The 25,577-nt window shown below is 38.0% G+C and overlaps 1 protein-coding gene across 2 annotated transcripts in view; it reads right to left on the bottom strand.

The window, feature by feature from the left end:
- IDE (insulin degrading enzyme) overlaps positions 1-25,577 on the bottom strand; it is a 114,182-nt gene that overhangs the window by 21,885 nt on the left and 66,720 nt on the right. The window contains exons 6-16 of one of the 2 annotated variants that reach the window (XM_077779839.1): positions 24,857-24,969; positions 23,886-24,048; positions 22,889-22,981; positions 22,358-22,449; positions 20,455-20,535; positions 18,589-18,692; positions 10,904-11,006; positions 8,778-8,900; positions 6,629-6,711; positions 2,816-2,960; positions 202-312 (exon numbers count right to left, since the gene is read on the bottom strand). In XM_077779839.1, coding sequence (XP_077635965.1) covers positions 202-312; positions 2,816-2,960; positions 6,629-6,711; positions 8,778-8,900; positions 10,904-11,006; positions 18,589-18,692; positions 20,455-20,535; positions 22,358-22,449; positions 22,889-22,981; positions 23,886-24,048; positions 24,857-24,969 — 1,211 coding nt within the window. Of the gene's footprint in view, positions 1-201; positions 313-2,174; positions 2,320-2,815; positions 2,961-6,628; positions 6,712-8,777; positions 8,901-10,903; positions 11,007-18,588; positions 18,693-20,454; positions 20,536-22,357; positions 22,450-22,888; positions 22,982-23,885; positions 24,049-24,856; positions 24,970-25,577 lie in introns of both variants that reach the window. The other variant, XM_077779842.1, reaches the window with a different exon arrangement.

The following is a 25,577-nucleotide window of genomic DNA, read 5'->3' as shown; positions in this document are numbered from 1 at the left end:
CAAGACAGACAGACTCTTAAGCAGGCTCCATGCTCGCTGCAGAGCCCGATGTGGGGCTCGATCCCATGACCGTGGGACGATGACCTGAGTTGAAATCAAGAGTCTGACACTCAGCCTACTGAACCACCCAGCCACCCTCTCCTTTTTCTTAAAAATGTTCATAATGTGGCAAAATTACAAAAATGAGTTCAGAACACTTACTGCTTCTTTGATAATTTCAAATCTTTTTTCATCAATCTCAAAAGTAGCCATTTTCTCAATAATCTTCTTTAGCAAAATCGGCTGCTTGTCATTATAACCTTTTACTGACAGCTACAAAAAAGAGTTCAGGTTATTAGAAGTCTAAAAACATCACAAAAAAACTTCCAAATAAACACAGTAAGCTTGATTTTGAAATATTTAGAAAACTCCAAAGCCTGGCATATTAAAATAAAAATGAAGTAAAGTCAATTAATTGATCTTCTCAAATAGTTTAACACTTAGGAAGAGAACATTAACCATCTTTATTTACTATTAATCCCAAAGCCTAATTTTGGTGTTCCTAATCAAAGTCAACAGTAGGAAAACTCACCTGATGTCAAACTAAAACAGAACATACCACATTACTGACATTCTAGTTCTCATTAAATCAAAATTCATTACAGAATGTGTTTCAAGTGTAATCTTCAAAAACAATTTCTAAGGAATAGTAGGCTTAAGGTTTTTATAGCTGTGATAAGAAGGTTAAAAATCACAGGTAGTATTATCTAGCCAACTGTTAGGTATGTCCCCAAATTGTTTATATTTAAATATTTAAAAAATCATTTTTGGAGAATCAGGCAGCTTTAATTTTGTGCGTGTGTGTGTATATATTCTTGTGGCCTTTTGTCATGCTTGTCATTCAATGTTGCCCAAACAGGAGCCACACGGATGCTTGTTTGGTGAATTCTGCTGATGTATCAAAAGCCAATGATGCACAGTGAGGACCCACTGTCTGTACTATCAGGATTCTGCTTGGGACAGTACACTCTAATGATCTCTGAAAGCATAACATTCTAAAAGCAGGGGACGCCTATTATTGTATTTCCATCTGGTGGCATCCACAGCAGCAGAGGATGCATTGCATGTGGAAGGTCTATGCGAGGCTTTGCCTCATACAGAATGACAGGCAAGAACCTTACCAGGAGAGACGGTCATCACTGACCATGGTGAGCACATCACGGACCATGGGAACAGCGTGACAACTTAGTAGAAAGCTCATTTTGTCACAAGTTAAAAATTATTTATTTTAATGGTAATATGCTACTAAAGTTCAATAGCAAAAAATAAACAGATTATTACTTTTCTATTTGGAGTTTATTTTGATCTCTGAGCTTCAAATTTCCCTAGACTCTGGAAATGGTTAGTTACATACACTCTTATAACATTAAATAAAAGCTACCAGAAAATTTACTTGTGTAAAGAAAGAAAAGCACTGCAAAATACAATTTTAAAACCCTAAAACCTTTTGTATAAGAGTTTATAAAGAGGAGTACACAGCACATGCTCTCACTGCAGTTGTTACTAAAACATACAGAATTTTTTCAAGAAAAGTGAAGATGAATGTGTGCATTCAAGGGATGTTAATTTGGAAATGAGATAAAGGTTCGGAAACACATCAGAAATAGTTTCAGGAGCAAGGATCTAGTTATTTCTTGGGATGTTTATAATAATGCTTGTATTAAAACACACTTAAAAGTAGTTAATGGTGCATGCTACAAATAAACTAGATGAAAACATCAAATGTACTTGAACACAGGAGCTTTCTACTGCTGTCAGCAAAAATAAATGAAGCTTACATAGGAGTAAAATTCAAGCACCACAACAATAACTACGGATATTTTTCACTTACAGATGTTAATATGCTCAAGCACATGGAAAGAACAACATGCTTTCAGAATTAATATGTTAAATATTTCAAGCAGAAGAGCATGCAGATAAATGTAGCACACATACATGTTCACAAGTTGCACTAAACTCTACTAAACCATTCATTAGTGGAACTAATACTAATTTGAGTTCTTCAATCACTAAAAGGGTGCAAGGAAAAAACCATCAACCTTCTTGTTTAAAAATGCAGAAGTTAATAGTTTTCCCAAGCTCAACATAATGCTTAAACGGTGTGGTGCCTTTTCTTTGGTTTTCATTTTACTTACAAGTATTGCATTCATTCCTGATGCAATGCCATAGCTCAAACCTGAGAGGCGTGCTGCATATGTATACTCTTTTAAATCATCCTTCAATAACCTGATAAACAGGTATGTCATGTTGCAATGGAGAGGATCAGCATAAATGTAGCGACTAACAAAAAGAAAAACAAAAGAAATGCTTTGATACCTCAAGCAGTGGCATGAAAATGAAGAAACATGACCGAAGAGTATGGATATGCAGCCTCATGATCTGACTTTCTAGGGAAACAGAATAGGCCAACCTTATGTTTTAACAATGGCGGGAAGACTTGATTCTGTTGTCAAAGACCAAGATTTCACATAGAGAATGGATGAGATCTAAACCTAAATCAGGGTCCAATTTTGTTTGAGGAGAAAAATATGACAATCTGATGAAAGATGTAAAAAATAAAAAACAAAAAAACAAAACAAATCAAGAATTTGCATGATGTGACTGTAATGTTGAATACTCAGAATAAGAGTGAACTTAAAAATTAAATGAGAAAATATGATTAGCCATAAATATTTTTTAAAATGAAATTAAACTCATACCCTCAATCAAAAACGCTTCCATCAAATCAATATAAAAAATGTTGATGAGTGGAAGGCTCTAAGACGTGGGTACTTACATACATCCCATAGATGGTATTTTGGAGGTCATAGCTCAAGCCTGCTAGCTCTGCTGCATATGCATACTCGTTGAGGGAGTCTTTGAGGAGCTCAAGGTACAAATAGGCCATGTTACAGTGCAAGGGGTCCACATAAGCAAATGGGCTGGAAGAAAATGTTGACAGTAAAATAGCTGATTTATTACTTCCAAATGTGATGTGGCCTTTCGAGATGGATCAAGAAACTGAATTATCGGTTAATATAATTTCCTGAAGATATGGTTTGAATTCTTGAGTCTGTTCTCAGGAGGGGGAAAAAACAAGATGTCTGAAAAAGAAGCCTGAAATATGCCAAGTGTGCTGGTGGTGGTGAGGAGGGAGAAGCAACTGTTGATCCCAGATGGTGTGGCCAAACTGATAAGTTAGAAATGTAGGGCAGGTAAGAAGCGGGAACAGGTCATGAGGCATGCCTGTGTTAAGGCTCAAAGAAGGAGGCATGGTGGGGACCCCCAGCTGGCTCAGTTGGCAGAACATGCAACTCTTGGTCAAGGACCACGCTGGGTGTAGAGATTACTTAAAATGAATAAATAAAGAGGGATGGCATGGCCGGACATAGCTTATCTGATATTTGCATGTCCTCCTCCAAGTAAGCTATACCCTTGGTGGACAGGAGTATGAGACTTGAGAAGTCTGTGTGTTGTGATTCTGAACTTAAAAGAGAAAGTTTACAGACACCTGTGAAATGTTAGCTTATCTGAGTTTCTCCCCAAACCAATAAAGCTAGAGCACTGTCAGTAAAATAACTGATAATTCCCACCATATAACTGTAGCCAGTGATAGGAAAAAATATTAAAATAAAAAAAAAATACTTAAGTGAAGAAGAACAACCAAAAAGAGTAAACAATTAGAGAATGCAAGAGCTAGGACCATAGAGTTCCACCTGACTTAAATCAATTCCCAAATAAGAAACAGTTTTCCTTATGTCACCTGGGCTGGTCGTGGCAGAATTAGGATTCGAATCCAAGTCAAGTGATCTACTCATCTGATTATAGGACACTGCTTACCTTTATGACAAACAAGAGTCATTCACTCAACAAATACGTATCGCATGCTTACTACTATAACACATATAAGCATGTATAGATCAGAAGAGCCTACTGCTAGGCTCTTCTTTGGGCACTGAGAATAAAGAAGAAACAAATCAGGCAAAGTCTCTGACCTCACAGAGTTTAACAGTCTAATTGGAGAGAATAAATTTTAATATGTCAAGTGGGGATAGTGCTATGAAGAAAAATTAAGAGGAAGAGGAAGAGAAGTGAAGGTTGGTGGTGGCAGGCCAGGAAGACTGCTAATTTACATACAATAGTTAATCAATGCTTATCTCATAAGATGACTTCTGAGCCTTGATCTGAAGGAAGCAAAGGAGCAAGCTCTGGGGATATCTGGGTGGGGCAAGTTGGGGAAACAGCCAGTACAAAGGACCTGAGGCCAGGTGCCTGTTTGGCATGTTTGGGAGCAAATTAGTTTCACTCTATTTGTAGCACAGTAAATATAACTAATGTATTGCTTAGTAAAGCCAATAATTTTATCAAAGCTAATAATGAAGCAAAAATTGGAGTAAGAGGCTTAGCCACTTAGAGAATTAAAAATCAAACAGATGGGTGTCTGAGTGGCTCAGTCAGTTAAGCATCTGACTTTGGCTCAGGTCATGATCTAGTACCTCATGGATTTGAGCCCCACATCAGGCTCTGTGCTGACAGCTTAGAGCTTGGAGCCTGCTTCGGATTCTGTGTCTCCCTCTCTCTCTGCCCCTCCCCAACTCACACTCTTTTTCTCTCTCAAAAAGAAATAAAAACTAAAAAAAAAATATTTTAAAAATCAAGAGAAAACTAACTATATAAACTTTCTCCATCTGGAAAACCTAAATGGATGTTCTGTCACTGAATTTTTTTTTTTAAGTATTATACATGATGACACAATTCCTTCTTTAGGCAAACAGTAGCTCAGAAACTTACAGCACAACTCTCAAAAGTAAAATTATCAAATAAAAGAGAATCTAGAAAGGGCTCAGCCCCACAGGCACCTATATGCCAGTCTTAGGTAGAAGTGAAATGCCAGAAAAAGCCAAGTCTGGGAGCTCAAAGCCATATGGCTCAAGCTCCGAATGTAATTCCACGACATGTTCTAAAATGCTACGTGCGCAGCAGCTGTGCTGGTGAGCTGAAAAGAGAACATGATTCAACTGCAATGCTTAAATTCTGGTTCATTTGTTAATTTAAAAAATATTATTGTGGGGGCACTTGGGTGGCTCAGTTGGTTCAGCATCCGACTTCGGCTCAGGTCATGATATCACAGCTTCTGAGTTCAAGCCCTATGTCGCGCTCTGTGCTGACAGCTCAGAGCCTGGAGCCTGCTTTGAATTCTGTCTCTCCCTCTCTGTCTGCCCCTCCTGCCTCTCGCACTGTGTGTCTCTCTCTCTCAAAAATAAATAAACACTGAAACAAAAATTTTAAATAAATAAATACTATTATTTTCTATTTAGGTGCTATATGCTTAAATATGAATCAGAGTTTTTAAAACTGTAACTAAGTACACATTACATAACCCTATTTCTGAGAAGATTAAAAGGTACACACTTAGAAAATGTGAAGAAACCGAACAGTGTGGCCTCTAGGAAGACCAGAACACAGAGAGAGAGAGAGACATTTTGGGAGGCAGACATTTTTAATTCTAAGAACAATGTGGGCCAGTTAGAGAATGCAAAAATATCAAATAGTCTTTCAAAAGGTATGCAAGGAAATTTATAATCACAGAAGTCCCACGGCATGGTGGTGACAAGCTGCTTGGAAAGTTACAACTATCACTCTGAGTATCAAAAAATAAAACGAGCTTTGTAATGCTCTGTACCAACATAAGCCATAGCTGGACAGTTCATGTTTAGTATAAAAAAATAAACAATCTCACTGCAGCTCCAGACAAGTCTATGAATCTCCGGCTGTAAAGTACAATGTTTACATCCCCACAATCTAAGCAGTACACAGTGGTGAATACCAACTTTCTCTTCAGAGATTCTCTCCCCCTCTTCCAAAACATTTAAAATGCATTTAGTTTTAATTTCATGTCAAGTCTATCAAATAAAAATTAGTGAATATTATCACATGATGATAAGTTTATTTCATAAACACACACCACTGAATTTTAAATAAAAAATTATGAAGTGTAAACTCACAAAGTAAAATTTGAACTGGGTGATACACTTTACAAATAAATAAATGGAGACAGATGAACTGCAGACTTATATTGAGAAATTGTTCCAACAGTAGTATTCATAAATGTTACTAAACATGTTCTTCCTTTTTAATTAAATCATTTTTAAGTGACAAAGCCAGGAATAGAGAAAGCAGTATCTAAGGGCTTCTGACGTTTAAAGGGCTGGAAAAGACTCAAAACCATTTAGGAACTACTACCTCTTCCTCTGGGAAAATTTCAGGAATACAAAACCAAAACTACAACAGAACACACCCAAATGTGAAATTTCTCAATGAAATTTCTGGGTGAGTCTACAGCCTCCCCAGGCTCCAAAGTCCTGAAGGTTAGGAAGGCCCTCCTAATGGCTAGCATAATGTCAGTTAAAGAGTGTGCTCATCAATGCAAAGGAAGAACAAACAATCTTGGCTTTCCTATCTCTTACCAGCAGCAGCCTTCCCTGGCCCCAGCCACATAAATCTAGTTCCTTTTACTACTATACATGGGTCCGTGGATGTGAAGAAAACTTTTAGGAATGCAATTGTTGATTTTTATAAGAAACTCTGTTGCTAGATTCATTTTACATACCTGAAAAATTCAAAGTTGAGACAAGCCTTTGGCAAGAAAAACTTATCATCTTGTTTGAACCAGAGTTTGCTCATAGCTGTATCCTGTGATGGAGAAACAATTTGGTTAGGGAAATATGGGCACTTTCTGCAAAAAGCTCAATCAAATCACACTTCAAGAGGAGCAGGACAGAGGCACTGCTGAGAATTTTGTTCTGCAGAGGCTGCTGTCTCATGGCCTTGAAGCCAACTCAGAGAGTCAGGGTGGAAAGGTGAAAAGAGAAAACTGCTGATCCTGGTAGCAGAAAGAAATCACCCTTCTGTCTCCCCTGGGGGCATAGGGGGATGGGGACACAGCAGAGGAAGAGGTGGACTGGTGAAGCCAATTACAACCGTCCTGTCCGTGTCTTTTTGAACACTGGGAGGCAGATGCAAAAGTCCTTAGGGGGGTATAGCAGCCAGCCTCCAAAGTGGGCTACAGCAATTCCTGCCTGCCTGTATGGTCCTCTCTCCCACGATGAACCAGGACTGGTCTATGTGACTAATGGACTATGACAGAAGTTATGGCATGGTACCTCTGAGATTAGATTCTTAAAGACACTGTGGCTACCATCTTGATCACCTACTTTCTCTCTTGAATCACTCACTTTGGAGGAAGCGTGTTTCCAAGTCAAACAACTTTATGAAGAGGCCCATGTGGTGAAGAACTAAGGCCTTCCAACAACCACACAATAGAATTTAGAAGAAAATCCTTCAGTCCTGATTGAGCCATCAGATGGCCAAAGATCCAGTCAACAGGTGGACTATAACCTAATGAAAGACCTTGAGCCAGGACCACCCAGCTAAGCCACTTCCAGATCCCTGGCTATCAGAAATTGCATGGAGATAAAATAAACATTAAGTTGTTAAACTTTGGAGGAATTTGTTATGCTGCAGTAGTGGATAACTAACACAGCCAAGGATGAACAAATAAGCTACTACCTTAACTCTCCAGTTCACTCATACTGTACTAAAAACTCCTGAAAGTCTGACAAGAGATATAAATGTTCTCCTTAGTTTACTCTGAGAAGACCTACTTAAAACAAACAACAAATAATAGGAGAGGTAAACAAGCTTTCTCTTTGAATAACTCAACCTATAACTCATTCAGATGTCATTTTTACAGAAAAATGGTTATCTAGTTAATAACCTAGTTGCTTGAGATAAATTAAAATTCGAGTTTCTAAACACTAACTCTTGTCTCATTGAGTTAATCTAAATGTTAGGTCCTTTGAAGAAAATAAAAAGAAAGATGTGTGTCTATGATGGGGAGTTTAGAAAGAGAATTTAAGAAAGAGGATGTGCAGTAGTAATTTGATGCATTTTTTTCGACACAATTTGCTCAAGGTGTGAAATAATGACACAAAAAAGAACATTCTGAGGGAAAAAAAAATCCCCATTTCTCAATCACCCTTTTCACCGGCTTATTAACTTCCTATATTCCTTTTTCTCATCAACTCCCAACAGCCATTCTATATTTTTAAGGGCAGGAAATCTAACAACTACCCTTGGATACACTCTCTTCTAGGGTTTAGAGATTTTCTCTTTATCTCTAACTTTCATGATGCAGCATAAACCCACTTCCTACTGGGTCTTCAGTGACTATGGGAAGGAGGATGATAACTTTCGGTAGATTTGTGGTTGTAGTCTAGACTTACCTTTTTTTTTTTCTGAAAAGAAACAACACCCTAGATTCTAAATTCTTTAGCAGTTTGTTTGCTTTAACATTTCTAGCCTTTTAATATTTCTTACATTTATTCTCTATACAACTTTCTGTTAGCTCTTAGGATGTGAGTGCCCCAAAACAACACAGTACCAAATGTAAGAAATCATCTCTCCATCCCTTCCGTGTAATAGGTGCATCCCCTAAATTTAAAAACCACTGATTCTAGGAGCATTTGAGTGGCTCAGTCGATTACGCATTCTACTCTTGGTTTCGGCTCAGGTCATGATCTCATGGTTTGTGAGTTTAAGCCCTGAACTGGGCTTTGCACTGACAGTGCACTGCTTGACAGCCTGCTTGTGACTGTCTCTACTTCTTTCTGCCTCTCTCCCACACTCTCTATGACCCCTTCTCTCAAAATAAATAAGCATAAACAACAACAAAAAAATCACCGATTCTAACATGTTACCTTAATAAGAGAAGGGTATGGTGTTGCTTCTTTTTCTAATGATAAAATCTCAAAATTCGTAGGAATAAATTCATTCTTCGTTGGAAGTTTAAATTTCCCATTCAGGTCAGCATTTTGCCATTTCTGGATGAATAATGAAAAATATACACACAAAAGCAATTAGAGTTGCATTCAAGAGTTTAAAATAGTCCCTTTGCTTAATGTCTAGGCAAATATTGAGGGGATAAGTCACACAGCTCTCCTTTTCCACTTCCAAATACTGATGGTTTTTCATGAAACTTGAGCTGGTCTCTCTTTTACTAGTCAAGATCTTATACTTCTCTATCTTTCCTCTTTACAAATGACTAGCTGATATTAAGGGGCAATCTGAGACTTTAGAACACTGAGAGACTACCTGGTCCATATGAAGATCACATTTGCTCTAGCTCCTTAAAGAATGGAGAATAATTTGGAAAAGGATATATTCCTGCAATTGATAGATAATAGGTTATTTATAAAAGAATTAAACCTTCAGCTGCACTAAGTTACTGGCATGTATGGCCTGAAAGCTAGATTAAAGGGTTTCTTTCACGTCAGTATTGCTTCCTAAGGCCTGTTTCACCACTCTCCCGATGACCATGTGAACTTCCAAGTGAACCAGTAATTCAAGCACAAAGTCAAGGACAAAGTGGAGACTTAAATCTGAATTATAGGATAGGGTTGATACAACCTATTGGCTGTGCTCCATGGGCTAGTTCCAAAAGCTAAGTGGGACAGATCACGGGTCAATGATTGTTGGACTCTAACTTATAAGACTTCTCATTATTTAAAAAAAAAAAAAAAAAAGGCAACAATGGTAGGTTCAGTAATTTGGTCTCCAGATGATCTAGCACAGCCTTGGAGCTTCTGCAGTTCTATTTTGGTCTCTACATTTGTTTTTTGGCACTGGAATGGTGGGGATGTTGGCCATATTATTTATGAGTAGCAACTTAAGTCTCCCGAATGGCTGTATAGTAGGGGCTGGGAAACACATAGTAAATAATTTCACTGCTGAACTCCCAGATAAATTTGGGTTGTTTTGGGTTTTGTTGTTGTTGTTTTGTTTTGTTTTTAAGTAAGTAAGCTCTAAGTCCATTGTGGGGCTTGAACCCACAACTCTTTGACCAAGAGTTGCATGTTCTACCAAGTGAGACAGCCAGGTATCCCCCAGATAAATTTATTTTAAAAAATTCCCACTGGGGGCAGGTTTGTTATGAACAGAGCTTGGTGAATAGGGGTTCTCTTTTGTTTTACAGTTAATTCACTGGAGATCAGCATTCCTCACAGTTTAGCTGGATGGATATTTTCATATTAAGGGGCTCCAGTGATATCCTTCTGTGTTGTGAATAGGTCAGAGCAATGATTTTCTTAAACTACCTCTTCTTTTTTTCTGTACTGTCATTATACAAGTACATTTAAGAAATGTCCATTATTCAAGTTTAACTAGAATCTAGTCAGAACAAGGCTTTCTGGTGTCTTCCCACGAATAAAAGACACAATCTCAAAGCTACAGTAACAATGAAAACTAAAAAAGAAAAAGTACTAGGCAAGTAGGTTAAGACTCACAAACAAAAGCTTGACTACTGATGACTGGGGTAACATACTATCTAAACACAGCTGTTCTGAAACAAATTCTAATTCCCTTACATTGACAAAAAGAGCAATGAGACAATAGGAAGCATACAATATGGCACCTCCGATAGTGAAGACTGTGAATCCCAGACACTATTCCCAGCTGTATGCCCAGCACAACGGTGAGCCCTCTGTAGCCTGTCTTGTATCTGTCTTTCATGCTACTTCCATCTCTTCTTGCCTGTTTTGGTGCCTTTGTTTCTGTGTGCTTTGGACTTCAATGATCTTTGACTGCATGAGGCAAGAAGGTCTGCTTTCACCCCTGATGGTCTAACAGACACCTGAGAAGGTGGCCACAGTGCCATTTGTTCATGCAAAAATCTAAGCTGTCTATCTCCTTGTCCACTCCCCTCAGGACAGTACCAACAGCTGTGGGCCGTCATTCTCCACAATGGCCCATGAGTTTATCTAGGGAGCTCATGTTCTTGTGTGCCCCTCACACACCATGTTTATTCACAGATGCATAATAACCCTACCTTAATGACTTCATCTGGTACAGCTTCTTGCTTGTACTGGGTTCCATACCACTCTTCTGTGCGATCAGTTTTTCCTTCAAAAGACTTGGAAACTATTGCAACCCTAAAGATAAATGGAAAAAAACAAATTAAAAACCCTATAAGCTCATGCTGTATATATGCACTTCTAGAAACTGGCTCCTGAAAATGTTTTTTAAATTTTTATCTTAGAGAGAGAGTGAGAGAGCCAAAGTGGGGGAGAGGGGCAGAGGGAGAGAATCTTAAGCAGGTTTCAAGCTCATTGTGGAACCTGATGCAGGGCTCGATCCCACGACCCTGGAATCATGACCTGAGCCAAAATCAAGAGTCAGACACTCTACTGACTGAGTCATTCAAGTGCCCCGAAAATGTAAATAATATCCAAGAATATGGTGGGCCTCTAAGACCCAGTAAGTCCTATAATGTTTAGTCAAAACAAGCAATGAAGTATAGAGGTTTCTGGCCATAGTCTCTGTGAGAAGCTGTTAGTTACTTGGTTAGAGCTCATCATTTTTAATGTGAAAAACTGTGTATAGGACTCTTGTGGGTATGTTACTGACTAAAATTTGAAAGGAAGAGTAGCTAGGGAAAAAAGAACTGAACAAATTCAGTTGGAAAATATTCTTAAAAAAATTAAAATACAGTACTCCTTCCCAGGAAGAGCTGAGGCCCAGTAACAAAAATGGCAAAACAAAAAAAAACCCAAAACATCAAAAAACTTTTGTTGATTCATCCAGATATCCAAAAAACCAAAAGCACACTCCCCTTATTATTTGCTAAGTTTGTGCTCTATGTTTTTTTCCTGCCATGGACTACCATCATATACACCTAGTACATGTACACTGGCTTTCCTATTGCTAGAAGTAAAGGAAACAAGACCAAGAAGCATCTCTCTATCTTCTGGTTTGCTAGAAGCTTTCATTGATGGGAAAGTAGAAACAGCCCAGAAGAGAAGTCAAAAGGGAAAAAAAAAAAGTTCAGGGGAAAAAGGTAGAGCTAAGTCAGTCCTGTTACTGGTCCCACTTCTCCTTTATGTCCCAATTCCAATAACAAGGCCTAGATGTGCTCCTACTTGTTCTCACGCATCCTCTCAGAGGTGTGGTTCTAGCCTCTAAATGTCTGCCTCACAGCTGAAAGCCCAGTACTTGCAATGAAAACTCCCCTCTACTGAATACCCAACCATCTTCCAAATCTTTACGTTCCTGTCCCTCATCAGACCTTCCCAACTTCAGTGCCTGACTCTCTGAATCACTGTCAATTTCCTATTTATTCTAGACAAAATACTCTACTTGGCTAGCTGGACTTCGTCTTATCATCTGCTTTAGGGTTAAGTATCGTAAGCAATCCGACTAACCTGTTAGTATGACTGATCTCCCAGCTGAAGGTATTCCTGATCTGGCCTAGCTGCCAGTGACTACTACCAGTTCTAGGAAACATGCTAAATAAGAATGTATTACACAGAAACATAGCAAGAAATCATAGGGTTTAATGGATGAAAGAGTTCTGTTATCATGTCCAGAAGAAGCAATCCATGTTTGGCAGTTTGAGAATTCCTTCTGCAGGGTACATGTAGAGTGTAGATAGAACTTGCAAGGCTACAATTTGCAACTATGTGGATGGAACCAGAGGGTTTTATGTTAAGCGAAATCAGCCAGTCAGAGAAAGACAAATATCCTATGACTTCACTCATAGAAGGGATTTAAGATACAAAACAGATGAACATAAGGGAAAGGAAGCAAAAATAATGTAACAACAAGGAGAGGACAAAGCATAAGAGATTCTTAAATACAAAGAACAAACAGGGTTGCTGGAGGGGTTGTGGGTGTGGGGATGGGCTAAATTTAGGGTAAGGGGCATTAGAGAGGACACTTGTTGGGATGAGCACTGGGTGTTATACATAGGGGATGAATCACTGGAATCTACTCCTGAAATCATTATAGCACTATAGGCTAACTCACTTGGATGTAAATTAAAAAATAAATTTTAAAAAGAGGGAAAACAATGCAGGCAGAAACCGGAGGAGGGGGAGGGGGAGGAGGAGGAGGAGGAGAGCTCACAGGGCCACATGGAGGGCATATAATGTTTCTTAAGGACATTCATTCAATACATGACAGAATCTGCTAAGACTCAGCCCTAGAAAGTGTTTCCACTCTTGCTCATTTCCTACAGAATGGAAGGACTGATCCTAAAGGAGATTTCTGAAAATTGTGTTAGGAAGTAAAATAACCTGGTAGAGGGCTGGTGTTACCATCTTCTCTTCCATGAGATGCTTGATTTTGGAAAAGTTTGTTACATAGATGGCTTTGGTTTCCCTGAATGACAGCCCATGCATCAGAATAATGGAGAAGAAACTGATGACAACTTATGAACACTGAAGCACTCATTTGGTAGTAGACATGTCCCGTAAAACAAGAAAACTTTAAACTCTGTTCTGAGAGAGAAAGTGAAAAGGCTCAGGCCAAGCTGCCATATGCTTTGGAGGATGACTATATGACGTGGAGGGCAGCAGACCCTGGACACTGCTCAGCAATACACAAGTTAAAAAGGGAGAAAAGAAGGGAGAGTGGTTAGGTGCAATCTTAATGGATGGAGATAGCTGCAAACCCAAGTAAAGTGTATGGGTAACATGTGAAATGTTACATGGAAGCAAATATGAAATAGATAAACATAGTTCCCCAAAAAAGGCAAACATCCAATACTGGCCTGACAGAGATACCTTTGCAAAACAACAACTGGTATACCACTAAGGAATTTAAAACTGAAATATACAGTGAAAGACCAGGTATTTAAAAATAAATTAGAAAAGGTAGGCAAGGGGAATGATAGTAGAGACAGAGTATATGCACATCAAATCTACTTAGAAATCCATAAACCAAAGAGTATGGAAGCACAAGAACACTTTAGTTAGGGGAAAGAGAGAAGTTACAATAATCTAAGTATGCCACAGATAGCTGCAATATAGTTAACCACAGACAACTGAGAAAAACTACCACAGATACTACAGCATCCTTAGACTATCTGCTGGAAATCTAATTATGCTGAAAAACAGTCTTGAGGAGTTTAAGTGTGGGTCTGTGGTGGTGGAGGCAACACTATTCTTTAACTCTATCTACCAAGAGCTGGCTGCTGATATGGTACTGACATGGTCCTGAGAAATAGGAGAGAAATGAACTTTTCTTTTCATACTGAAACTTATATAACAGTGAGAAGGAAAGAGTGGGCTAGAATAAATGCTCACTGCTGACTTTGGTTCAGCCATTTAGAAATGTTCAGAGGAAATGAACAGCTGTTGAAGCTGGACAGGACCCATTCAGAAACACTAAGTATCCTGACCATAGACATTAAAAAGTAATATGGTTCCCAGGGTATGCATTCTCAAGATACTTTTGCAAATAATCCCTGAGAGAGAGAAGTGGAAAGATATCTAAGAACAAGGAGAAGCCTCACAGGTAATTGTGAGGAACTCAAACAGAATTAGTAGAGAGGGTACAGATCTGGCCATCAGAAACTTGGAATCTGATTGATACTCTGACTCACTTTCTTTGAGATCTTGCCAAAATCACAGTTAAGATCTAAATTAGGCAAGTCTCTGGGCTTTAGTTTCATTACTTTTTAAATAAGGATTCTAAATAGATGAACTATATCTTTCCACCAGAATTCTACAATATCATGATATCAAATCATATTTTCAAAAAATATACCACAAAGAAGAAAGGTGGTACCAAAACAATCCACTGATAAGACTCAAACTCAAACGTTAAGTAAATAAAAATAAAACTTTGCTCAGGTCATGATCTCACAGTTCGTTGAGTTCAAGCCCCACATCAGGCTCTGCGCTGACAGCGTGGAGCCTGCTTGGGATTCTGTCTTCTCTCTCTGCCCCTCCTCTACTTGCTCTTGGTATCTTTCTCAAAAATAAATAAAAATAAAACTTAAAAAAAAAAGAAAAGAGAGCCAAAGGGCTGAAGAAATTGAGGCTCATGAAAAATGGTAAAAGACACTTTTTAAAAGGGTTTCTTAAGAAAGAAGGAATCAAAGAAAGGCTAAAGGCTTAGAGGATTCAACCTTTACTGAGCTCCATCAGCCTGAATCCAAGGAAAACACAAGTTTCTTTTTAATGTTTCTTCTTAGAGAGAGAGAGAGAGCAAGAATGCTAGCGGGGGAGGGTCAGAGACAGACGGAGACAGAATTCAAAGCAGGCTCCAGGCTCTGACTTGTTAGCACAGACCCTGATGCATGGCTCAAACTCATGAACCCTGAGATCATGACCTGAGCTGAAGTCAGATGCTTCCTCAACTGAGCCACCCAGGCATCCCAAGAAAAAAAACAGTTTTCACCTAGGAAGAACTCTTATTCCAATAGGACATGTGACCTAAAGCAAAATGTGATACATTGGTCTCAGGTTAGCAGATGTCAAGACTACTGAGGTCTTGTTTATGTTATCTTCAGAAGAAACATGGGTCTTTGAACTGCAAAGGTGGACCAAACACCTGGCTGAAACCCAGGCCAGGGTTAATGAGTGAGTCAGCCAAGTGATTCAAATGAATTCACATCTCCATTGCAGATCAGTCATACTCTCTGATGCTTAGGCAACAAATCCCAGTAGGATCAATGCCCAACACCATTTGGAAATACTGGAGGACAGGAGAAAAGGCAGAGAAGATGTACATGGATAAATGCTCCAATTTTCAGAAAGAGAAAGCAACAGAGCCTAAAAAGCCTCAGCCGGTGATTTAAATTCTAGTCAGCTGTCAGTCTACCATACATTTAGACAAGAAGACAGTTATCACTAAGACCTGCTTATAGTCAGAACCTTAGGCATTATGCTAAGTAAAATAAAGATATGCTGTATGATTCCACTTATAGTAGGTATGTTAGCAGTCAAATTCATTGAAACAGAAGTGGAATGGTAGTTACTAGGGGATGGTAGGAGAGAGAAAAGAGGAGTTGTTTAATGGGTACGGTTTCAGTTTTACAAAGTAAAAGAGTCCTGGAGATCTGTTTCACAATAATATGAATATACTACTGAATTGGACACTTAAAAATGTAAAGACTGTAGGGGCGCCTGGGTGGGTCAGTCAGTTGAGCACCTGACTTTGGCTCAGGTCTTGATCTCACGGTTCATGGGTTACAGTCCCATGTTGGGGTCTGTGCTGACAGCTCGGAGTCTGGAGCCTGCTTCAGATTCTGTGTCTCCCTCTCTCTGCCCTCCCCTGCTCATGCTGTGTTTCTCTCTGTCTCAATAATAAACATTAAAAAAAAATTTTTTTTAATGTAAAGACTGTAAATTTTATGTTACGTGTTTTTTACCATAATAAAAAAGATGTCCACTGAACATATATGTGTGGTTGTATTTCTGGACTCTGTTTTATCCTAATGATTTTTTTTTTTGGATCCTAAGGCCAACGCACAATGTCTTGATTAATGTAGCTTTAGTTAGTCTTCAAATCTGATAGTTTAAGTCCTCCAACTTTTGTTTTTATGTTGAAGAGTATTATAGCTAATCTACGTCCTTTGTATACCCATATATGTATTTTGGAATCAGGTTACCAATTTCTAAAAGAAAAAAAAGGCTACTAGGATTCAGAATGTGATTACATACAGTCTGTGAATCAGACAGGAGAAAATTTATTTTATGTTTTTAAATGTTTATTTGCCTTTGAGAGTGAGAGGCAGAGAGCAAGGGAGAGACAGAATCTGAAACACGATCCAGATTCCGAGCTGTCAGCACAGAGTATGGCTCAGGGCTCAAACTCATAAACTTTGAGATCATGACCTGAGGCAAACCTGGAAGCTTAATCAACTGAGCTACCCAGGCACCCAGACAGGAAAAAATTTAATTGCAAGTCTCCTAATCTACAAACAAGGTCTTTAATTTCTTTTGGCACTGTTTTGCAATTTTATATACTGATGTGTTGCTTATCTTTAAATCCATTCCTAATTATTTTATATTTTTGTTGCTATTGTAAATATTTTTTATTTTGAAATAATTATAAATCCATGGAAAATTGCAAAAATAGTTATAGGGAGATCCCATGTATTCTTCACCAGATCCCGTCAGTGGTTATATCTTAATTAGAGTACAATATCCAAATAAGGAAGTTGGTATTGATAGAATGTGTGCATATTGTTAGTTCTGTGTCATTTTATCACATTTATCAAACTGTGTAACTACCAATAATATTTCTTTTAATTTTCTCATTGTTTGTTGCTAGTATATGTCAGAAAAGTGCAAACAATGGTAACTAGGAAAGACTGATGTAACAGTTCTGTCAGAAGGATTTTTCTTCTTCAAAAAGTTCTACCAGATTGTTGATTTTATTAATAAAATGACTGCTGCAAAAAACATACTCAATCTCCAAATTTTCAGGAGAATTTTGGAAATATGTACTTGACACCAGGGAAGAATTAAAAATGCAAAATATGTGCCAGTTTAGTATATTCTTTGTATTATTTGACTTTGGAAAACATGGATGAAATTCAATTTTGAGGCAAAAATATCATGGGATAGTTCAGAAGCTTTTTAGGGCTGAACCTCCTCTAGAAAGGATGTAAGAATATCTCTGTTACTGTAAAAGCTCCACCAATTTTTGATCTCCTGGTTAATCACTTGTCCATGAGAAGGATTCTGAGATTGTAATCCTTCCTTCCATTTAAAAAAGAGGGTGTCGGGGCACCTGGGTGGCTTAGTCGGTTAAGCGTCCGACTTTCGCTTGGGTCATGATCTCGCGGTTCGTGGGTTCGGGCCCCGCATCGGGCTCTGTGCTGACTGCCAGCTCAGAGCCTGGAGCCTGTTTCAGTCTGTGACTCCCTCTCTCTCTGACCCTCCCCTGCTCACGCTGTCTCTCTCTCTCCTAGAAATAAATAAAACATTAAAAAAAACTTAAAAAAAAAAAAAAAGAGGGTGTCCTCACTTGTGTATGAAGCCAGACATAAAAGCTGATACCTTGGGCATTTGAGTTAGGATGAAACTAGCTTAAGATGATCTATTATTTTTTTTTTCATGATAATGAAATTATGACTACATTTTTGGGTTTTTGTTTCTTTTTTAAAGGTCTTCATGTTGGGCTCCTGGGTGGCTCAGTCGGTTGAGTTCCTGACTTTGGCTCAGGTCATGATCTCACGGTTTGTGAGTTTGAGCCCTGTGTCAGGCTCTGTGCTGACAGCTTAGAACCTGGAGCCTCCTTCAGATTCTGTGTCTCCTTCTCTCTCTGCCCCTCCCCTACTTGCAATTTTGTTTCTCTCTTGAAAATGACTAACATTTAAAAAAAATTAAAAGATCTTCATGTTTTAGAGATACTGCCTCAAAAATCATCTAGAGTGGAGAGAAGAGGAGTGGGTAAAGATAACAAAGGCTGGTCATGCAATGACTCACTGAAGTTTAGTATTCCTTCAATATACTATTCTTTTTTTTTTAAACATTTATTGATTTTTGAGAGACAGAGTGTAAGCAAGGGAGGAACAGAGAGAGAGAGAGGAAGACATAGAATCCAAAGCAGGCTCCAGGCTCCAAGCTGTCAGCACAGAGCCCAAAGAAGGGCCTGAAATCACTAACCATGAGATTATGACCTGAGCCAAAGTCAGATGCCCAACCAACTAAGCCACCCAGGCACCCTTTCATTATTGAAAACTTATTATGTAACAGTAAAATATGTAGAATGACTCACCGAACATTTTCTGGTCTGAGTTTATCAAGAACCATCTCTATTAAGTCAGGTCTAAATTCTTCCAGTAAATATTCAGCTGTAAGTACTTCTTCTAGGGGATAATACTTATTAAAAGGAAATAAATAGATAAATTAAATGTGCATGGTAACTGTAGAGACTAACAAATCTCTAACACATTAAATCCATTATTTTACACCCCCCACATCCTCCTTTAATTAAATTTTACTCCACTAGAAAAATTTTCTCTTACCACATCTGAAGCAGTTTCCTGTTGTAAAATGATTTTGCAGTTAATCCCCAAATACATTTACATTATAGAGAGCAAAATCACATTTTTTTCAGGGAGAAATGTATTTCTGACTAAAAACTGAACACTTGTTAATGAAGAAAATTTGACAGTGAAATGCTGACATCTATAGGATTCTTAATATAAAGTACATACATTTTTATGAACAGAATTTCCTCTCAAATATTTATGAATGAAATCAGAAAAGCATTTAGAAAGTTGTTGTGGGGGGGAAATGGCTTATACTTTTGGCTAGGTAAGAAAAATAATATAGAAGACGCATTTTTTAGTAAGAGCAACTTCGAGTATACTGAGACAGACTGTTTCATTCATTCAACAAGTATTTAACAAACATCTACTCTGTGCCAGGTAAGACAGATGATGTCGCTGTTTCCCTTTTTTTTTTTTTTTGCATACAGTAAAAAGTTTAATAATAACAGTAATAATTCATTTGGGGATTAAGAACTCAAGGTTGAACTAAAATACAAAACAATAATTAACATGTAAGTCAGGAGAGGGAGTGATCAGAGTTTTAAAATTTTGTTTTGGTTTTTAATCCCAGTATGGTTAACATACAGTGTTCTTTTAGTTTCAAGTGGACAACGTAGTGATTCATCAATTCTGTATATTACTCAGTGCTCATCAAGTGCACTCTTAATCCCCTTCACCTGTTTTAGTCAAGGAGCTTATATTGTAATTGGGAAGGAGGCAGACAACAAACGAATACTGTCATTATAGTGATAGGTGCTGTGGGAAAAAAAAAAGGGGGCAGAGGCATGCCTGGGATGTCAGGGAAGGTCTCTGTGAGGAAGAGACAACTACACAAATGATAAGAACCCAGCCATGCAAAGACAAGAGAGAAGAATGTTCCAGATAGAGAAAACGGCAAATATGCAAGGCCCCAGGGAATAATAAACTGAATGCTTTAAGATTAGGCAGGCAGGCAGCCAGTACACCCAGAGACGAATGTGAATGGGGAAAGGCGGGTTGTGGGGTAAAACAGAACACGGTCAGAAAGACAGGCTGGGGCCAAATCACTTTGTAGGTCAAGGTGACATTTTAGATTTTATTCCAGTTCTGATGAGAAACTACTGAAGGACTTGACACAGAGAGGTGAAACAATCTGACTTTGGTTTTCAGAAGATTTCTGGGGTTGGAAAAATAAACTGTAGTGGGGAACGAGCAGGAAAACAGAGATAGAGATCCCAGGTAAGAGACCATGATATAGTCAAGGCCACGACATGATGGTAGCTCAGACTAGGTTGGTAGCAATGGAAATGGAGAAAAGTAGACGATCGATATAGCATTCACATAATTAGCAAATGACACATTATAGAATTGAAAAATATTTAAACCCAATAAGCAGAATGCCTATGTAATCATAAATATTATAGATGATAGTTTTTACGATGATGAAAATTATGATTTTAAGCATGTTTTGACATCAAAGTTTCCTGGTTGCTACAAAGTCTAAAGTTATATCCTGCAGCTTCAATTTTTATCATTCATGTAGTACTGAAGATAATATATGCAGAATCACAAAAATACGCACCAACATATATGTTAAATAACAAACTTACATGCAAAATTCCTGCAATCTTAGAGGTATAGCCCCGTGGCCTCTCTTTATCTTTAAACCGGAATGCAACAGCATTCAAGTCCTAAAATGAAAAATTAATCCAATTACACACAAGTCAACTATTATTTAGAAATACTTAATCTTTCTAGGAATGCTTTCTTTAAAAAAATTCTTTAGTGTTTAGTTTGTACTATAGACTTTCTACTCCATACTTAACTTTATTACAGTTTCTGAAAAATTGGCTATGCTTGATTTAGAAATGTATAGATATGAGTGAAAATAAACAATATAGGGATGCCTGAGTGGTTCAGCCAGTTGAGCATCCTGCAGCTCAGATCATAATCTCACAGTTCATGGGTTCAAGCTCTGCATTGGGCTTGCTGCCATAAGCACGAAGACTGCTTAGGATCCTGTCCTCTCTCTTGCTCTGCCCTTCCCCACTTGTGCGCACACGCACACTCTCTCTCTCAAAAATAAACATTAAAGGGGGGGCACCTGGGTGGCTCAGTTGGTGAAGTGTCCAATTCTTGATTTCAGTTCAGGTCATGATCTCATGGTTTGTGGGGTTAAGCCCCACACCTGGCTTTAGGCTGACAGCATTCAGAGCCTGCTTGGAATTCTCTTTCTCCTCTCTCTCTGCCCCTCCTCCCACTTACACATGCGCTTTCTCTCTTTCAAAAAAAAATCTTTAAAAAATTGTTTTAATAAATAAAAAATAAAAATATAATTTAAAAAAAAGAACCAATACAGAATATGACTTTAGCCTAAATTATTGAAACTATTAGAGAATTAGGAAAACTGTGGAAGAACCTTGCAAAATCAACAGTTGCATGGATGATGATTTTGTTGAACCATTCAGAGAATTACACCCAGATTAGAAGTTATTCTCCTAAGTTTCACAAGCAGCAAGTATTCCTTTAAACTCTGACTTAAGTAAAAAGGATTTCTCTTATCCTAAAATATGTTTCAGAATCTCAAGAGGCCTTAAGTATAAAGTAGATATTTTTAAAAATAAATAAAAGACAGCCAGGCCTGTCCATACATACAACAATAAAATCAGTTTTAAGAACACAATTACACAGGGGCACCTGGGTGGCTCAGTCGGCTGAGCGTCCAACTTCGGCTTAGATCATGATCGGTTTGTGTACTGCTGTCAGCAACACAGCTTGCTTCATATCGACTGTTCCCCTCTCTCTGCCCCTCCCCTGCTTGAGCTTTCTCAAAAATAAACAAACATTTAAAAAAAAAAAAAGAACACAATCATATTTAAAACAATTCCCTATTTCCTTTTTTTTTTTTTCTTAAGTTTACTTATTTTGAGGGTGAGAGAGAGAAAGGAGGAGGAAGGGAGGGACAGAGAGAGAAAGGGAGAGAATCCCAAGCTGGCTCCACGCTCAGCAGGGAATCTAATGTGGGGCTTGATCCCATAACCCTAGGATCATGACCTGAGCTGAAATTGAGAGTCAGATGCTCAGACGACTAAGCTGCCACCCAGGCGCTCCAGAATTTACTATTTCCTTGAAAGTATGCTACAGAATTTTGTTGCCAGAACTGAAAATAACAGGGGTTCATGTAGCTTCAGGCAAACAGTAAGGTAAGCCCCAACAGATACAAGCGAAAGAAACTGCTGGCACTCTCCTGAGGGATAGAAAGGCAATTTCTTTTCTCCTCCAAAGAAAGGTTACATGATGCCTTAGCCCTTAACTGTGCCCCAGATAGCCAATTAGAGTAGTATAACTAAGACTTAACTAGAGCTATTATACACTGCAAGATTTTAGAGTTTAAGTAACAACAAAAAACCCAAAAACTTTAAAAGTTTCACTGAGCTTTAAACTTAAATTAATTCACACATCTATGTTTTCTGAAAGTTTTCCTTAAGAAAAATTCTGGTGAAACAAAATTACCTTGCACTCTTGGAAAACCCATTCTTGAGGTCCTTCTGCACGTAACTTCTGAATGTACTGAAACATGTGCAAAATTATATCTTCAACATGTACTGGAAAAAAAGGGGCACAAAGGGGCACACTTAAAAATCATTCAGTCCTTGAACCTTCAAAGCACTGAGCTTACTCCTAAGGTACAGTCAGGTAAGCAGAAATGGAATCCTCACCTCCCTGAGACTGGTTTTAGGGTGACAGACACATGGCCCTCCAGACTCCGGGATACATGACAGAAGGGGCTTTAGGGAAGTTAATGAGCCAATGGAAAGCCAAGTACACATTTCACAAGCGCAACATAATGATCAGTTGTTAAGTAGGAAAAATCATCCATGAAATGAAGGCCAAGTTGCACATGAAAAATACAATGGGTAAACTGCATGAATTAAAAGTTTCATGGCTTTACAACATAGAACAGATTCACAGCATATAGAATTTAAAAATATATATATCATCAGCAGTCAATTTTCATTCAAAACCAAAAAGGTCAATACTTACATAATCCTTCCTCAGTCAAGTCCACATTAATGATGAAAAACATAAAACCTCGGGCTCCTTCCTTCTGCCCACCAACAAGAGTATTTACCCAGCCTGTAACATTCAAAGGAAATCAAAACAGGATTGTGTGTGAGGCTTCTTTTAAGACAAAGAATGTTATTTTTAGTCCATATTACATGTTCGCAAGGTATCAGAATGGACCCCTTGCAGAAAAGATCAGAAAAACTTAGTTTAGAAAAAAAACCATTTCAGACACTGTAAAGACTCAAGGGATTTTTGGGGTTGGGAGCTTTCTGCAGGACTCTTCAAATCAGTTCTGCAGGCAAGAGTAGACTATTGTGCTTAAGTGTTATGTAAAAGCAGAGTCTGAGTTGAGAGGGGCCTTGGAAATCATCTATCTACAGGCTAGATCTTAGTACACCCTCGGGTCTGATGGATAAGAGCAGGCAAGTAAATTACGTGTACTGTCATTTCACAGAAATGGTAAAGAATATCCAAAGTAAGCTTTTATTTTTTAACCTCTCTGTTCTTTAAAACATGTACCACAATATCTTTTGAAATATCTAACCTTCACTGCTCAATACTGAAGGGTAAAACAAATTCAGCGGGGGAAAACCCCATGAGTGCCGGGTGGCTCTGTCAGTTAAGCATCTGACTCCTGATTTCGGTTCAGGTCATGATCTCACAGTGGTGAGATGGAGACCTGCAGTGGGCTCTGTGCTGGGCATGGAACCTGCTTAAGATTCACTCTCTCCCTCTCTCTCTTCCCCACCTCCACTTGTGTGCACACACACACTCTCTCTCAAAATTAAAAATAAATTTAAAAAATAAAAACAAAAGCACAGTAACAACCATCACCTTACTCTCCCATAAACCCAAAACCCAAAACCGTCTCATCGAGAAACGTTCCTTCACACAAAAATATTTAGGAGAAAATGAGAGCCAGAGTAAAATGATGTGGAGTAGTACACTCAGAGGTTGATGCCCAGAGACTTACCCTTTGATTTAAGTTCTGATAACAGACTTCCAGGACCTTCATGCCCAATGAGATGACCAAGATAATGGCCAGGATTTGACTTGTAGTATTTCTGAAGGTCAGGTATGGGAAATGTCACATAAAGATTCCTAATATCCTTAATGGGTACTATTTTGTAAAGTTGCTGGGGGAAAAAAAAAATCATAAAGATTAGCTATACACAACTCCCACTGAATATTTATAAACTACGAAGAATACAGATTTTCATGGAAGAATCCCAAATTCAAAAGAGAATTAACTGCCAGAGTAAACTGTATTGACCACAAAGAAATAAATGGCCTGGGCTGCTGCTTTTTTTTCTTTAAATATAAATTTTAATTTCTTAAATTTATTTATTTATTATGAGAGAGAGAGAGGGAGAGAGAGAGAGAAGGAGAGATGGAGGGGAAGAGAGAGACTGTCACACAGGCTCTGCACTATTAGTGCAGATTAGTGCTATTAGTGTACTATTAGTGCAGAGCCTGACATGGGGCTTGAACTCACAAAACATGAGATTATGACCTGACCTGAAACTAAGAGTTGGATGCTTAAAGACTAAGCCACCCAGGCATCCCTGACCTGGGCTCCTTCTAAGTGGAATTTCATTACATTTGGTGTGCAGCCCACATCTTGTCCCCTACACTACGTCCAGTTCCCCACACCATGCAGCTCAATATGCTTGCCTTATACAGTGGATAACAGCTTCTATAGTGTGTCAAAGCTACAACTATCAAAATTACTTTTAGCATGCAAAGATCAGATATATATTGGTATCTTTTTGGTGATAGATATCCCTGTAAATGTGAAATTGATTGATTATCCAAACGAATGTTAAAAAAATATATACAAATAATAAAACTTTCAAAATTGTTCATCTATTCCTTGGTAAACTAGGCATATATTATGTCTATAAAGTAAAACAATATCTATATATCAGAAACACATTCACTTACCTTAAGATGTTCTTCTTGGAAAGGGTGTTCAGGAAATTCTGGCAATGGGACATTTTTGTTCTCTACTTCAGAAAATAACTTTACCACCAGATTAGTCAAGTCATCTAAAGATTCTGTAAGAAAACAGACAATGAAAATAGAACTAACCATAACTTGACAGGTAGTATTTAAAACCTTAGGATCATATATACATACATAAAATCGCTACATTGTATATTTTAAACTTACACAATGTTAAATATCAATTATATCTCAATGAACCTGGGGGGGAAAAAGAACAAAAGCCTAGGACCTCCTTAAAAATCTTAAGGACTATTAACAAGAAAACCTACATTTTTTAAAAAACTGCATCTGATAAAGTTAAAGCACTTTGTTAAATCCTGCCAGGGCCTATATAACTTCTAAAGCTAAGCAATATGGATACTATCTCACACATGTCTAAAAGCTCTTTACAGTTTAAAAAAATTGGTTCACAAATGTTATCTTGCAATACATTTAAAACAAGTGTTAAAAACAATAATAAAGTAATTGGTTGCATTTGGAAAACTATTTGATCTACAATTGCCAAAAGGCACATATGAAACCATCAGCTGATAAGATTATAACATTTATTTTATAAACAGACACAATCTAAGCCCATTGTTAAAAGCAAAGGTTAGAGTCTGTGAGTGATTTTGTGGGGAAAGAGTATAAAATAGTGAAAAGAATCCTGGGTGGGGAG

This window comes from Crocuta crocuta, unplaced genomic scaffold, assembly GCF_008692635.1.
Source record: "Crocuta crocuta isolate KB4526 unplaced genomic scaffold, BGI_CrCroc_1.0 scaffold170, whole genome shotgun sequence".
In the NCBI taxonomy this organism is placed as follows: Eukaryota; Metazoa; Chordata; class Mammalia; order Carnivora; family Hyaenidae; genus Crocuta; species Crocuta crocuta.
The sequence above is the reverse complement of the archived record's forward strand: the minus strand, read 5'-3'. Positions and strand labels throughout refer to the sequence as shown.